At 46.7% G+C, this 15,787-nt stretch overlaps 1 protein-coding gene and 1 long non-coding RNA gene across 6 annotated transcripts in view; one reads left to right on the forward strand and one right to left on the reverse strand.

Annotated features, from left to right (window-relative positions):
- The window catches only part of LOC309656913, a 542,283-nt gene that overhangs the window by 176,995 nt on the left and 349,501 nt on the right, over positions 1-15,787 (reverse strand). The gene's annotated exons all lie outside the window — the stretch shown is intronic.
- GDNF (glial cell derived neurotrophic factor) overlaps positions 1-15,787 on the forward strand; it is a 43,992-nt gene that overhangs the window by 3,447 nt on the left and 24,758 nt on the right. For 3 of the 5 annotated variants that reach the window (XR_014261512.1, XM_082453832.1, XM_082453836.1), the window contains exon 2: positions 2,338-2,514. Coding sequence is in view for 3 of the 5 variants with exons in the window: in XM_082453832.1 (XP_082309958.1) it covers positions 2,364-2,514 (151 nt within the window). In the remaining 2 variants the exon portion in view is untranslated. Of the gene's footprint in view, positions 1-2,337; positions 2,515-9,583; positions 11,573-15,787 lie in introns of those variants that run through there. The other 2 variants (XM_082453833.1, XM_082453835.1) reach the window with 2 other exon arrangements.

Genomic DNA, 15,787 nt, shown 5'->3' on the forward strand with positions numbered 1-15,787 from the left:
CGATAAAGAGACCATTAGGGAACCCGTGGGGTGTGGGGGGGTGGTGTGGGAAAAACCTCTGCGTGGACCGCTGTGAATGCGAGCCGCCGGATTCCCTCCTCTGGCTCCGCCAGGCAAATACCGGGGACTAAAGAGCCGCTCCGGCTGCAGCCTGCCCCGGCGGTGCGCAGAAGGAAGAATGCGCCCTCCCCGTCCGGGGGAGGTGGGAGAGCTCTTTTCGTGGCCTGCGCCGCACCCGGCGGAGGGCGGGAACCGGGGCCGGGAGCCTCCTTTGGCGAGGCGGGGAGTTTTCCGCTGAACTCTTCTGCCAGCTTCGCCACACTTCTAATTGAGGATCTCCACGTCCAATTTAAAAAGCCCTCCGTCGGCCAAGCAGGAAAAAAAGGAAAAACCTTCTTAATGCGGAAGGGAAATCTGGTGCCTCTGTCGCTTCCTGCTGGCGGCCACCGCGATTTGGGATAGCGCGTTAATCCCGCGCCTCCCCGCCCCTCAGGGCCGCCAGCCAGTTCGCACGCACCCGCGAGCGGGCCCTGGGCGAGGGGGCGGGAGGCCTCGCGTTCCCCCGTCCTCTCTGCTCGAGCGCCTCGCTGGGCTAGTTTTGCATGGCCTGGGTGAGGTGTTGCCTGGGCCCCCGCGCCCCAACCCAGAGCCTTTGCTTTTCCCCGGGTTTGTAAATCAGCCAGCGGGGCATGGGGCGCCCGGAGCTGCAGGTTTTCGGAGTTCCTAGTCCCTACAGACTCCCCGAGCCCAACAGCTGCATAGCGAACAAACAGACGCCCGAGGGATGGAAAATGCATTCGTCTCCGCAGCGGTGGGAGGTGGCGGTCGAATGAAACGCTTCCCCGGGTGGCCTGCACCGGAAGCCGGGCGGGAGTTCTGGGTGGAGATGGGGGGAGGCTGCTGGAAGGGAGGCGGGCGCTCCTGGCCGCTAATGGAGAGGAAAGGGGCCGAGGTTTTTGTTTTTACCTGGAAACTCTTACTCTCTCCCACGGAAAAAGTTCAAGGAGATTTTTCCTAAGAATCCCTTTTATTTGGAGGAAAGAGGATAATCAACTGCATGAGTCTCGTAGCCCTTGGAAACTGAACACTGGCATTGGGAAGGCACTGGGTAACACCGCACCCCAAGGCGCCCGGGTCTCCCGCCACTTCCTAATTGTGTGGGGCTTGGCCCTGAGTTGAGGGGGCCTTTTTCTCACCAGCCCCCTGCTGCGTGACCCTCCTTTCTAGGGGTGTGCGGAGTGACAGACCAAACGGAGGCCCGTGACTCAGAGGACCTGAGCCCCACCGCGCGCCCTTTCCTGGTCTAGACCTCCTGGCGCCCGTGCTCCTCTGTAGGGTCCCGGACCGGGTACAGTTGTCCAGGAGTGACCGTGACCGGGCGTGGGGAGCTCGCAACTCCTCTGCGAGGGGAAGGGATTTGAGGCCAGAATCTCGCAAAACTACAAAAATAAGGAGGGCGTTCGGGGACACCACGAACATTTCAAGACAAAGGCAATTCCTACCTAACAGTAATGCTAAAACACTTATTGAGCGCTTCCTTTATGCTTGGCTAGGCCTTTCCATGTGTTAATATTCATAGCCTTAGGAAGTGGAAGTAGTATTTTAAACCGAGTTGAAGCTTTGGGAAGTGAAGTAACTTAATGCAGATATTCCCCGGACAGCCCCAAAGTCTCCAAGTCCCTACTAACTTCTTGTTCCGACGACAAAATACTAATTTAAGTGGGAGGAGTAAAGCTTGGGCGAGGTTAGTGGTGCCACTGAGCCTGCCCCCGCCTAGCTGAGGGCAGGATCAGGACCCCGGGCGGTCCCGCACTTGATTTTATTCCTGAAATAAAAGGCTAGTCTCTTGCTTGGGTCCAGGGCTCTTCCCCGGGGCCTGTGGGAGCTGCTGGACGGGGCGGGAAGCACAGGGTGAGGATTGCCCAGTCGCCCCCCAGGAAGCGGGGTGGGGGGGGGGGTGTTGCGCGCCAGTGCTGGTGTCGTCGTGTTGGCCACGCGTCCGGTGTCGTCGTGTTGGTACCGGCGGGGGCAGCGGCCCTGCTCGAAAATCCGACCCCTGTGATCCGGTGGCGGAAGAGAAGGGCACTTGTGGGATGGCCGCCAGGGAGGCGCACCCAGGATCGGGGACGAGCAGGCGGCTGGGAAGGAAGGAGGGTGGGGGGGAGGGTGCCCGGGGAACCGCCGGGCTGCCGCGGTCCGGGAGGAGGGCGGTGCCGAGTCTGGCGGGGAGCCCCGAGGACCCGCGGGGCCGAGGCGCCCCGGGCAGCGTGGCGGCCCTCGGCGTCCAGGCCTAACGCGCTCTCCCCGGTTCTCTCGCCCGCCCGCCCGCCCTCCCAGGTGCCGCCGCCGGACGGGACTCTAAGATGAAGTTATGGGATGTCGTGGCTGTCTGCCTGGTGCTGCTCCACACCGCGTCCGCCTTCCCGCTGCCCGCCGGTAAGAGGCCTCCCGAGGCGCCCGCCGAAGACCGCTCCCTCGGCCGCCGCCGCGCGCCCTTCGCGCCGAGCAGTGACTGTAAGAACCGCTCCCTCCCCGCGGGGGTCACCCCACCCGCCGCTCGCACGCACCCCAAGTCAGCCCCGACCGCAGTGCGGCCTCCCGACCCAGGGCAGAGCCGCGCTGGCGCTGACGCCCCCTCGCGGTTCGTAGCCACCGGCTGGTGCCCCAGGACCCCAACACCTAGTCTGCATGTGGCACGCGCTGGTTTTGCCCAGCACAGGGGGTAGCACATTTTTCTGCTGCTCATTTAGGGTTCCGAGGAACAGCTGTTTTCCCCAGCGGTACCACCACCACCACCGTAGGAAAACACGCAGTTGTCCCCTTTCCTCTGCTTCCCCATCACACATACATACACCCCCGTTTTTTCTTCCCAAGCCCTCTTTCTCTGTTTGGGTGTGCCTGGCTTTGCTGAATTCTGAAAACAATTGCATTTCCATCCTAAACTGCCCTTGCAAGGGAAGAGGCTGAGGTTTCACAAAACCAAGCCAGAGTCAGAGAAAACACAGAAGGGCCTTGATTTCCAGAACAAGCATCTGGGCAGTGTCAAATCTGTTCAGAAAAGTTCCAGTTCTAGAAAGACAACGATACATAGTGCTAGCTGGGGCCAGGGGGAAAAGAAACAAACAAACCATCGTTCACTCCACACATGACAATGTTAACTCTTAAGAAAAGACCAGGTTATTAATATTAGAAAATGAGTCTGTGATTTGCCTCTCAAAAGTGTCTTAGCAGTTTATCAGGGCACGTCAACTATGATTTGATATAATTTACCCTCCGCTCTTGAGAAGTTATCTATCGCATAAAGCCGAGTATGCTTCAACACAAGTTAGAGATTATTGGGGAGGTATGCAGCTAACAAAGGTAGCAGCAGAGAATTTGCATAACCCCAAACTAAAGCAATAGTGAACGGTCACCATAACCACTCACCACTCCCGTTACCCTTCAAGCTGTTTTGCATTTGAAACATGCACAGTAGAAAGGGTCCCAGAGTCAGCTGTATGCTAGAGTCCCCCAAACCTATGGCCTTGGGCTAAAAATCGCCCAGGAAATGTGATGTGCTTATCTTATGCTTAATTACAACAATTAAAGCATCGTCTTCCAGAAGTCCCAGGGAAAAGAAAAAGTGCATTTTTCTAAGGCAAATTAAGACTTCAAGAGTGACTTAGGGTTAGAAAGAGAACACAGTTGATCCCTTGAAATTGAAGGAACTGTTCCAAGAGTTTTTGTCCATTAGTTGTATAAACCTATTTTTAAAGGCTTTGGTTTCAACCACGTGTTTCCATCTTAGCGTATACAATGTTTCTGCAGTAGAAACTTAAAATGCCCTTTAGTGCCATTGTCTTCAGAACTGTACCCATGAGGGCTGAGTAAGTGGCTTTTCATTGGTTCAAGCAGCCTAGGTCAGAGGAACAGGAACACAGTGGAAGGTAATAGTTTTCTAACCAAGACATTCTGGAGAGAAAAATGACTGTGCCTGATTATGAAGCTGATTAATTCATGGAGGCTTAATTAGCATATTAGTATCTTGTCTACTTAGGCTTATTTAATGCTGGCTCCTGGTGCTGGCTCTGCTTTTGGCTAATTCTGTGACCTTGGACAAATTACTTACTACAGAACTCAATGAACAGTTTACAACTATACAGTAAAGGAAGGCCTTTCCACTCCAAAATGCCAATGATCGTGAGATTGGCCCCCCCCGGAAGACCCCCCTCCCCCACCTGCACACTCCACCCTAACCTTCCTTTGGGAAAAGACTCATAAGAAAAGACCCCTGCTCACTGGACTCACCTGGGGAAATTTAATGACTGCTGATGCTGGGCTTCACCAGGAGAGATTCTGATCTCATTGGTTTGGGGCGTGGCCTGGGCATCTAGATATTTAGATGTTCCCCAAGTGAGTCTAATGTGTAGTCAGGGTTGAATCCCTATGGCTTGATAATACCCTAAGAAAATCCGTGCCTCATGTAAGGTACAGGCAGTCACAAAGCAAGCAAGGTAGCCGTAATCCTACTGATGGACGGCGGTAGCTGGGGGTTCTGGGGAAAGGGAGATCACTTCCCTTTTCCAAGACTGACGCTAAGTCATCAATGGACAAGATTCTGACCACTGTGTTTACATTAGAACCAGCAGAACACACCTGATTCTGTTTTATCTATCGGAAGACCCAATAGATCCTTGAAAGAGAAATGTTCCCAAAGAGAAAGTGAGCTGCATTCTAAGCCAAATTGACTTCCTTCCAGGTATGTTCAATTCGGGAGCAAGCTGTCAGTGCGGGGAAGGCGGAATAATGACAATGTGCAGACTTTGAACACTCAACCAGTGTCAACATGCTCCTGTCACAGCGCTGACATTTATATCCTGCACTGTACGCCATGCAACTGGTTAAGGCTTATGTAGAAAAACATTCAGTCACTCGTTTCATTTGGAAATAGAAAGTACCGTAAATACTGGTCCCTCTTCTTTTCAAATGCTTGTAACTTAGTGATTGAGCAAAGGCTCTTTCATGCCACCTTGAGTCATTCTGTGCTGTTTAAAGGGGGCTGGACTGCACCCTGTCCACACACACACCCTTGAGGTTGCGTGTATTTTGCTGGTTCCAATATAAATGAAACAGCCAGAATTCTGTTCCTACCATTATCATGAGCTGAACCAACCAAGTAGAATTCATAACTGGCTCACTCGTTTGCCTAGAGGTTGACAATAAAGTTCATGGGCTGTGGCTGCCTCCTGTAGCGACTTTGAACTTGTCTAAACTCAATGACTTGTGATTTTCCTTTTGGGGCATCCAAGACTTTTCCCTTTCACCATCTTTGGCTTTTTTTAAATTTTGCTTTTTACCCATATCTTCTCCAAAGGGCGATTAGAGCAGGCCTGAGGCATCTAGAAAGCGAAACTAGAAGGTGATACGCACAGATGTCATAGCATTTTAGAGCCCAAAGGTACTCCTATGGTCCCCAAGCCTAAAGATGTAAAGCAGCTTGTCCAAAGTGCCAGAGTTCCATGATGGCAGGAGGAAGATCTGCTGAAGCCGGGACCAGAGTTTCTCCAAACCACTGAAATGCAGAGCGTTCAGTTTTGCTACCTAGGGGAAAACACTTTATGTGGGAGGAAGGTTTTCAGCTAATGACTAAAACCGTGTTGCACAAGGTTGCCTGAACTTATTAAAGGTTAGTTAATCGTAGTCACATACCAGATCTCAGCTGTGTATGATAACTCTAAATGTGTTTCATAAGTGAAAGCACAAAATGCATGTGGTTTTTAAAAATTTGCGATCTAAAAGCACATATTCATTCAACCAGTAATTAATGTGTGCCTGTATGTGCCAGGCACTGTCCTAGGTGCTAGGGAATCCTTGGTGCACAGACAAATGCCCCTGTCCTCATGAAACGTACTCTCTAGTAAAGGTGCAGTGTGTGGTGCAATTTGGTAGCATTGTAAACTAAAACTAAACAAGAAGAACCTTGGGCTGAAAAGGTGGGCTTTCTATGTGACCGGAAACCAACTAGAAGAAACCCTGAGCATTCTTAAATTGTAATTGCAGGTAATCCACAATTTATTGTAATCTAGTGGGGTTATATTCCACCAGTTTGCTAGCAAGTCACAAATTTTCCTAGAGAAACCATCTTACAAATCAAGCTATCAAGTTCCCAGACTAGCCCACAAAAATCTATGTAAACCATGATAGAACTGAGATATAATTCACAATATTATTGGGCTAGAGTCTCTTCCCAGGTTGCCAGGTCCCATAATCTGCAGAAGGAGGGCATAGAGCAAATCATGGAGTTTCAACAAGCAAGAGCTCACGTTCACACATTCAGATCAGTCTATGGTTTGGATCCCAGCCTTGCCACTTACCCAGCTGTTACCTAACAGCTCTGAAAGCTCAGTTTCCTCATCTGTAAAATAGGAATACTATTCATCCTGCCTCCTGGGGCTGCTGTGAGAGTTAAACGAGATAATGCTTTGTAAAACCTGTGCCCCATAAACAACTATTGTACTTGCCACCCTCCTCCTTGCAGCATGCACCCAGTGAATGCCTTTTCTCCTGCCGCAGACTTTCACTTCAGCCCCTGCCAAGCCATTGCTCTAACTGGTGGAATTTCAAGCAGCCTGACAAAGCATGGAGAGCGAAAGAAATGCAGGCCTTGCAGGGAGGCTATTTTGGGCCCCAGAGACAGTCAGTTGGTCAGCACGTAGGCGGGCCAGTCTTGCCTGGGATTCTGCCCCCGGGTCAGCTCCCCCTGGCTCTTCCCAGGTTTCACAGCTCCTTCCCTTCCCCATTCTCTGAGCCCACATAGTTCCTATGGAATTGTTCCCACCAGATTCCCATGTTAGGGAGACCCTCTTCCCCATGGGAAGAAGGGGGCCAGGGCACACTAAGATCCTTACAGGTAGGTGATAAGGGGGCTGTGAGTTGGAGGCTCCCTGTCTTGAGATAGAGTATTTCTGTTTTAAGTCATCCCACCTGGATATTTAAGATGGTTCACAAACCCAGCAAAAAAACTGTTAGTGAATTTAGTAAACTTTCAGCCCATTGTTATTCGGCTAAGAAAGCTTCTAGTGCAATAAGCTGGTTAAATTTTAAGCTTTCAAATCTAATGTTGTGGGTTCAGAGTTCAGAATAAATAAGTGCCGTCCATCTATTGCTTCTTATTATTTTAGAGACTGTATGAATAGATGATACTGTAATAAAGTCCCTAAGCTGGAAAAGGGCTGTGCCACTTGGGATGGGGCTCCTGGAATCAGGAAATTGCATGTCAGGCTTTTAGGAAGCGTTGATTTCTCACTTGAGATCTGAGACCAACATCTCATTCTGGCCTCAGTCTGAAAACCTATTTCAAACTGTTGCTGTTTAGAGAAATCTATTTCAGGCTTAATTTGAATTGACCAGTCTTAGGACCTTAGGCCGATCCAACAGCCAAATAATTATTCTCAAAAGATTCTACTTTCACTGATAGAAAAATAAAAGCTATCTGGCATTTTCCCCTCCTAATGTCCCCTTTCATCTTTGTTTCTTTAGCACTTAATGGTCCATAGCCCCTTTATTCAATTAAAACATATTCTTTAATTAATCACTTGAGGTCAATCAGGAAGCAAGTATTAAATAGCTTTCATGCTCTAGGTGCTGTGTGGGCATCTAAAAGGCAAAATTGTGAACTTAAATAGCTTATGATCTAGTTGTAAACTATGGATAGGCTGATGGGTGGGTGGGTGGGTGGGTGGATTGTCATTCCAACAGATAGCTATGTCTACCAAGGCATGTATGTTAGCTGTGGTCATGGTAAGAATTCCTAGCAATGAAGTCACTGGGATTTGGAGATTATAGCAGGAAAGAATTTGGGGGAGAGGGGGGATTTGAGCTGGTACTTGAAAGATGGGTATTAGGAAAGGAAGGGAAAGGGAAAAGGGCACATTCCAGACCAAGGAGAAGCATAGGCAAATTTGTGATCACGATATGGGGAAGGGGCAGGTGGTGGATACAAGGAGGAGGCCAGACTAGTCGCCAAGTACTGAGAACAGGTGGTGGGAAGTAGTGTGAAATTTAGGATATCTCTGTAGGTGATACCCAGCTTATGAGATACTGTAAAATCCAGGAAAAGAAGGTGCTTGCTCTGTTTCTGATGGCAGCAGGGTGCCGCTGGAGTGTCTCAAGCAAGCAGGTGGCAGCAAGCGGGATCTCACTGCAAAGCCTTCTTGCTGCAAAACTTACAAGTCCCAAGCTTCACGAGTCTATAGCATAGGCATATTTTTCATTTTGAAGTGTGCCCTTATTTTTAAAGTGTCTAGGCATAAGCACAATTGAATCAACCTGTTAATCCTCAAATAAGTGAAGAGCTACGAATAAAAACTTAAGTTAGTATCATACAGCTGAACGTATTTACAAAACAGAAATAGACTCACAGACATAGAAAACAAACTTATGGTTACCAAAGGGGAAAGGTGGGGGAGAGAGATGGATTGGGAGCTTGGTACTAGCAGATGCAAACTATTATACATAGGATAGATAAACAACAAAGACCTACTGTATAGCACAGGGAACTATATTCAATATCTTGTAATAGACACGGGAAGTGGGAAGGGTAAGCTGGGATGAAGTGAGAGAGTGGCATGGACATATATACACTACCAAATGTAAAATAGATAGTTAGTGGGAAGCAGCCGCATAGCACAGGGAGATCAGCTCGGTGCTTTGTGACCACCTGGAGGGTGGGAGGGAGGGAGATGCAACAGGGAAGAGATATGGGAACATATGTATATGTATAACTGATTCACTTTGTTATAAAGCAGAAACTAACACACCATTGTAAAGCAATTATACTCCAATAAAGATGTTAAAAAATATCTTGTAATAAACTATAATGGAAAAGAATCTGAAAAAGAATATATATACATATATATATATATATATGTATCTGAATCACTTTGCTGTGCACCAGAAACTGACACAACACTGTAAATCAACTATACTTCAATTAAAAATAAAGAAATAAATAAAATAAAAGCTAAAGAAAAATAAAGTTAGTATCAGAGCACATCTTAGCTCTCCACGTGGTAACCCACTTTTTAACAAATAAGGTTTTTTTAATGTATTTTATTGAGTATAGTTGATTTACAATGTTGTGTTAATTTCTGCTTTACAACAAAGTGATTCAGTTGTACATATATATACATTCTTTTTCATATTCTTTTCCATTATGGTTTATCACAGGGTATTGAATATAGTTCCCTGTGCTATACAATAGGACCTTGTTGTTTATCCATCCTATATATAATAGTTTGCATCTGCTAATACCAAACTCCCAATCCATCCCTCCCTCTCCCCCCTTCCCCCTTGGTAACCACAAGTCTGTTCTCTATGTCTGAGTCTATTTCTGTTTCGTAGATAAGTTCACTTGTGTCATATTTTAGATTAGATTAGATTCCACATATAAGTGATATCATATGGTATTTGTCTTTCTCTTTCTGACTTACTTCACTTCTTATGATAATCTCTAGGTCCATCCATGTTGCTGCAAATGGCATTATCTCATACATTTTTATAGCTGAGTAGTATTCCATTATATATATACCACATCTTCCATCTTCTTTATCCATTCATTTGTTGATGAACATTTAGGTTGTTCCATGTCTTGCCTATTGTGAATAGTGCTGCTTTGAACATAGGGATGCATGTATCTTTTTGAATTATAGTTTTGTCCAGAAATATGCCCAGGAGTGGGACTGCTGGATCATATGGCAATTCAATTTTTAGTTTTTTGAGGAAATTCCATACTGTTTTCCACAACGGCTGCACCAGTTTACATTCCCACCAATAGTGTAGGAGGGTTCTCTTTTCTCCACACCCTCTCCAGCATTTGTTATTTTAACAAATAGGTTTTGCATATTGTCCTAAAATCGAGTACGTTTGAGCTATACTGGACAAGAGGAGATGTTATTTATCCCCGTTGTACAGATGAAGCAATGAGACCTAGAGATTTGCTCAAGGTCACAAATCCAATAAGTGGTGAAGCCAGCAAACCTCAAACTTCTAGTCCCAAAGCCAATAATGCTGGCTTAACACAGACTGTTCTCATATTAGTAGATTAAGAAAACACAAACCCTGGCTTGCTAAAAATGTATTCACTAACTGAAACACGTCTTTCTAGGAAAATCAATGAGCAAACTAATAGAAGGAAGCAAGGAATATTATATTTCCTTGAGGCCCTTTCTTTGATCCCTGTTTGGGCTGCAGTGGGCCTAGGCTCAATGGCTATTTCGAAGTCTAAATCAGGACATTTTAGGGAGAGAAACATGTATTTCTCTGCACACTCCTATAATATCAATGCTTTTTGCAGTGAGAGAAGGCTCCCTAACTCTTTGGGACAAAGTGAGGTCTCCTAGAATGCTTGATAGGCTGATGGCATTTGGGAGGCCTTCGAGAAGGCACTTGTTCTCAGGTGGCTTCTGTTCCGCCCAGGGAAGGAAGCGTCCACTTGGGAAGCCAAGGGTGACTGCACACGTGCCAGAGTGATGGCCTCTGTGGGAACAGGAGTGGGATTGCATACACAGATCTTGGGTCACTATTGGGAATCAACTGCTTAGCTCAGTAGAGACAAAACCCACTTTTGTATGATTGTATAACTGAGCATGGTTTTTAAAGTCTTCAGACTTTTTTGCTTGCAAACCTACAAAATTACATTGAAAAACTATTGCACACTTCTAAAGTGATATCTGCAATTTTATCACAAGTTTAAATAGTTGTAGCAGATGTAATTTCCAGCCCATTTGGGAACTAGATATGTGTTTCAAATCTATTTTTGGCAAAACCTTGGAGCTGCAAATGTAACTTATTCAATTCGTGGAAAATTATCAAACAGATCAGCTCAAATAAGTTTATTTTTTGGTCAGAAAAGGTCCAACTTCATTTTCACTTCAAATGCACGTGTTAGTATACATCCATGACAACCACCACTCCTCTGGATCCTAATTATAAGATGAATAGATGGATGGGTGGATGGACAGACAGGCAAATAAAGCACCATGCCTTGCCATGAGTGCCTGGACAGAATGAAATATGGAACCACCAACTTTGGTATTTCCTGATTCATTCATACGGGACTTTTCAGTAAGTGTTCATGGTACAATGAACACTCACGTCCCCTTTTCACCAAGACTGACCTCTCGTTAGCATTTTGCTTCATTTTTTTCCCTAAACCATTTGAGAATTACTTGCAAACATAACAATAAATAGTTCAGCATGAACCTTCTAGGAGCCAAGGACATTACCTTATATAACCACAATTCAGTTGTCAGTCTCAGGAAATTTAACATTTACACAATACTGTTATCCAATAGATAGTCCATATTCAGATGCCCCCACTTGTGGCAATAATGTTCTTCATAGTTTTTTCCCTTAATTGAGGGTCACAACTTGCATTTGATTGTCATGTCTCTTTATTCTCCTTTAATCTAGAATTAACTCCCGAGCCTTTTTTCCCACAACATTTTGAGAAGCCCAGACTGTCTTGCCTGCTGTTCTGCAGACTGCCCTTCGGTTTGGATTTGTGTGATTGTTTCCACGTGATTAGATTCAGGTACACATCTTTGGAATCCTAAGTTCATGATGACATGTCCTCACATCATGAGTCACCGATACCAGTTTATCCCAAGGAGCCATGCACGCCTGAACTGTCCTTACAGGTGTCTATCCACCAGACAGGGCCTCGCGGTAAAATGAGTGAGATGGGCAGGAAGGCAGAAGGATGACTGTGAAAGGAGAACTGGCTGCTGGAGTGTTCGTAGGTGGACCAGTCTTAGGACGCAGCACATGTGGAATTTGGGGATCTGGACATTGATTCTCTTAAAACTACCCATAGACTCTGTTGAAAGTCCTCATGTACCCCCAGAGGGATACATGCCACAGGCTGAAGACACCGATCTATGCCATGGTGGACACAGAATATTGTTCATGGGCTGTGGAGTCAGTTGATGTTTGTGTGGTTAATTTGGGGGCATTTCTAGGAAGAGAGAAGGGGCAGCCCAGACTCCCAAGACAGGCCTGTTCCTTCTCCCCACAGACCACCATGCCGGGGCCTCCAGGCCTTCTCCTCCATGGGACATGCTGGACAAACAAGGAGCCAGTGTCTGCATCCCCTTTGTCCGGAGCCGGCAGAGTTGGTCTTCACGCCACTGCCTCCAGTGTAATGTCAGTGAAGAACGGGCACAGACATGAAAACCATAGGGACTGACTTATGGTGCCATTTGTTAAGTACTTTCAGGCGCTGAACCAAAAATTTTCCTCCATTCCGTGTAACTCTCCCCATTTTCAGGGGAGATCGGGGCTGCACAGGGTTAATCAACTTAACCAGACCGGACCCAAGAAAGCCTGTGGGAACACTCACTCTTCTGACCATCCCACATGACCACTTCCTGCCAGCCCACCACTCTCCTACGGAGCTCTTCTGGCTACGTCAGCGAGGAGAAAAGTCAGGCGTGGAGGTTTTGTAAATGCAGCTGTTTTTCAATGGTACGCCTAGCTAATCACCTGAAGAGTCTTTGAGATTCCAGTAAATTCATCCACCAAGGGGTAGAAAGTCCCTCCTCACATCTGACCACAGGAATCCATCAGGCAGGCTCCAATGATAAAGAATACTTTTCCTTCACCCCCTTTATTCTCCTTTCAGCTTCTTAATCCCTCCTCTTCTTGCCCAGGTCCCTCAGGCCCTTCGAGTTCCTTCTACCCACTGCTCAGGTGGGCCCACTGGGAAGGGCCCAGGGAAGTTGAATGCAGGACCCAGTGGAACCATGGGGCCTCTCAGGCTGCAGGCAGGGCTTTGTGGGAAGGAAGGAGCCAGGTTCTTTTGCTTTCCAGCTTCCTTTGGGGTTTCCCCTCAAAAACCACCTGCCTCTGAGAACATCTCAAGGGATTATTTTCCCAAGGGGCGCTTTGTACGCTTCATTGTATTGGGTAACTTTCTCTCCCTCCCCTGTTAAGTGTTTTATAAGTGCAGTAGCAGGGCTCCTGGTGTGCACTCTTGGGCATGAGGTGTTTACAGCTGGCTGTGGTCTGCTTTTAGCTCGCACCAGGTGTTCGTGGATTAGCTAACAAATGGACACCCTATTGAGTGTTTTCCTGACTTAAAAGCAGAAGAATGGACCTTTTCCCCTCAGGGGAGCCATTCTGTATTACCATAAAATTATTAACATCACTATAATAAAAGTATGGACCACATAGGTGGAAATCAGAGCAGGGCAATTAGAAGCTGAGTAACAAAGTGAATGTAGTCCATCTTTCCTGAGTGAAGTTTTTGGCTATTTGTATTCATAGGGTAATTTCCATTACAGTGATGACAAGTTTTCTTAGTTAAATTGTAGGATAAGTAGTCAAGATATGGTATAGCTAATAAGTGTGCGCGATGTTGGTCAAAGTAGGTGGAGGTGGTAACTAAAATGGCATTCTGGTGGGCAAATGGCCTTTAAAAGTATACCCAAGGCTTCTTTTTCTGTATTTTGAACTGGTTGGTCTTTTCTTCTGTCTTGAGAGGATCCAGAAATGCTTTTTTAAAACAACAAAACACTGGTGTTTTTACAACGCAAATACTTTTCAAATAAACCCATGTCATGTTTTATTGCCGGCAAACCACTGGTCATGGAGAGAATGCCCTGGTAGCTCTGGCAGTGGTCACAGTGACTTCATAAATTGCCTCAGCTGGTGATTGTTCATGGGAGAATAGATGCTGTGGACCCCTCTTGAAGTTAACCCGAGTCCACTCTGACCAGGATGGTCTATCTAATGCTAGATGAATACTCTGTCTGAAATAGGAAAGTAAGGGTGGTCGTCACGTGACACGAGATGCCCCAGCATTCCAGTACTTAGAGACCCATGGGTGCTTTATTTTAATTAGTTCAAATAAGTGGCAAAGTCAACACTTTTAAATAGTAGCAGATGACAGAACTTTGAATTTTTCAGAGAACTGCAACACTCTCCTGAACCAACACCACACGTTTCAGAGGTCGCTGAAGGTCACATAAAAAACAAGCGTCAACGGCCCCCAAGACAAGCTGTGGGGCTCTTACAGTGCATTTGGTGGCAGTTGCCGTGGATGATTCCAGCCTTAGAGTCCTAAGACCAAGCAGCAAAACCAGAAATGAATAAAACAGAGATTTTGAGAAAATGGCAATTTTGCCATTTGGGTGAGGGAGACTGCAGGATTATAGCGTGTTGGTGTCTGTTTCCTCTCAGAGGCCACTGGCTCCTTCTCTACCTTTACAGGTGGAGACTGGGGTGTAAGGATACCTCCCACTAGAACCTGGGTACTTTGACACACAAGTATAGGGCCCTTTCTACACATCTCTTCACCTCTCCTAAATAGGACATAGGAAGATGACTTGATGAGTTGAGAGGCACTTGGTTATTTCAGGTGTAACCAAGACGTTGAACCAAGAGGCAAACGGAAAAGGTTGAGAACTGCTAGAACCTAAAATACCTCTTATGGGGTCTCCTGGGGCCCCTGATGGTGGCGGTTAGCAGAGGCAGTCCTCTCCCTGACGGGGGTGACACCAAGACTTAGACTGTCCGCATCTTAGGGCCTCAGCACTGGGGAAGGCCCCCGAGAGGGGCTAGCCGACCTCAGAAGCATTCAGTGACTAGTCCAAGGTCACAGTCTGGGCAGGGACTGACCCCGGACTGGAATCCCAGGCTCTGTCCTCTCCAGCTCTGCAGTGAGACTTTACCACTTGGTGCCAGCGTGAGTTTGAGGAGCTTCCGGAGACGGGGCCTCTCTGTCTGAATCTGCCACCGCCCTTGGCTGCCGGTTTTCCGGTTTTAACTGGGAAATTGCCAGTTCTGCCTAAGGGTGATACGCAAGACCCAGGATGTGGGAGAGATGCCCCTGAACGGCATGCTTTTCCCTTTCTGGAGACGATTTACTGTATTCTGTGGTCCATGGCAGCCTAACTTTAGAATCTACTTAATGTACCTCAGTGCATGCTGAACTTTCCAGTAGAAAGTGTGTTTCTCACTTCCTGTTCTGAATGTGGTAAATGCTTGCAGGTGAAATCAGCATATCTTGCACTCTTTCCAGAGTAAGTTACCACACACCCGAGACTAGACAAGCTGCACCGTCGTGGAATTTTTACTTAAAAACAGATAGGCAGCTTGGAGCCCTAGAACAAGTCTGAGCTTTGAAACCAAAACCAGCTGAGTCTACATTTATGAGCCACGTGGCCTTGGGCAGATAGATATTTACCTTCTCTGAGCCTCAGTTTCCTGATCTGTAAAGTAGAGATAAATATGCGACCCCGACTTAAGCCTTGCAGGGATGTTGTCAGGGTTGAAATTCATGCTGGGTGGCATCCGTCCCACCTTTACACTGGTCATACTAAGTACATCAAGGAAGCTGTCGTTTCAAATAGAGGGTGATGCATTTTTTTGGTAATGTGAGGAATTTTAAAGGTAAGACTGCATCATGTAGTTCTCATAATACTGCAGTATTAGTGAAAGAAAATCATGTTTGTACATTATTGAAAAGTAAAAACAGCATTCTAAAGAATGACATTAGTTGGGAATTTTCTTGAGAGGTTACATAAATCTTAGGCTGATCTTTCCATGTAAACCTGCATGTGTATATGTGTATATACACATATATGTTTGTATATATGTGTGTGTGTATGCACACACACAGAACTTCTCTTTTTTATATACTTGGTCTACAGAGCAATCTGCACTTTACCTGGGGTACAGGTAGGCAACGAATATCAGATTAAATGTCCTCCCGCCGGGGGGGGGCGGGTTTCACAGGCCTCCTTTT

This window comes from Balaenoptera physalus (assembly GCF_965194825.1).
Source record: "Balaenoptera physalus genome assembly, chromosome: 3".
NCBI classification, from domain to species: domain Eukaryota; kingdom Metazoa; phylum Chordata; class Mammalia; order Artiodactyla; family Balaenopteridae; genus Balaenoptera; species Balaenoptera physalus.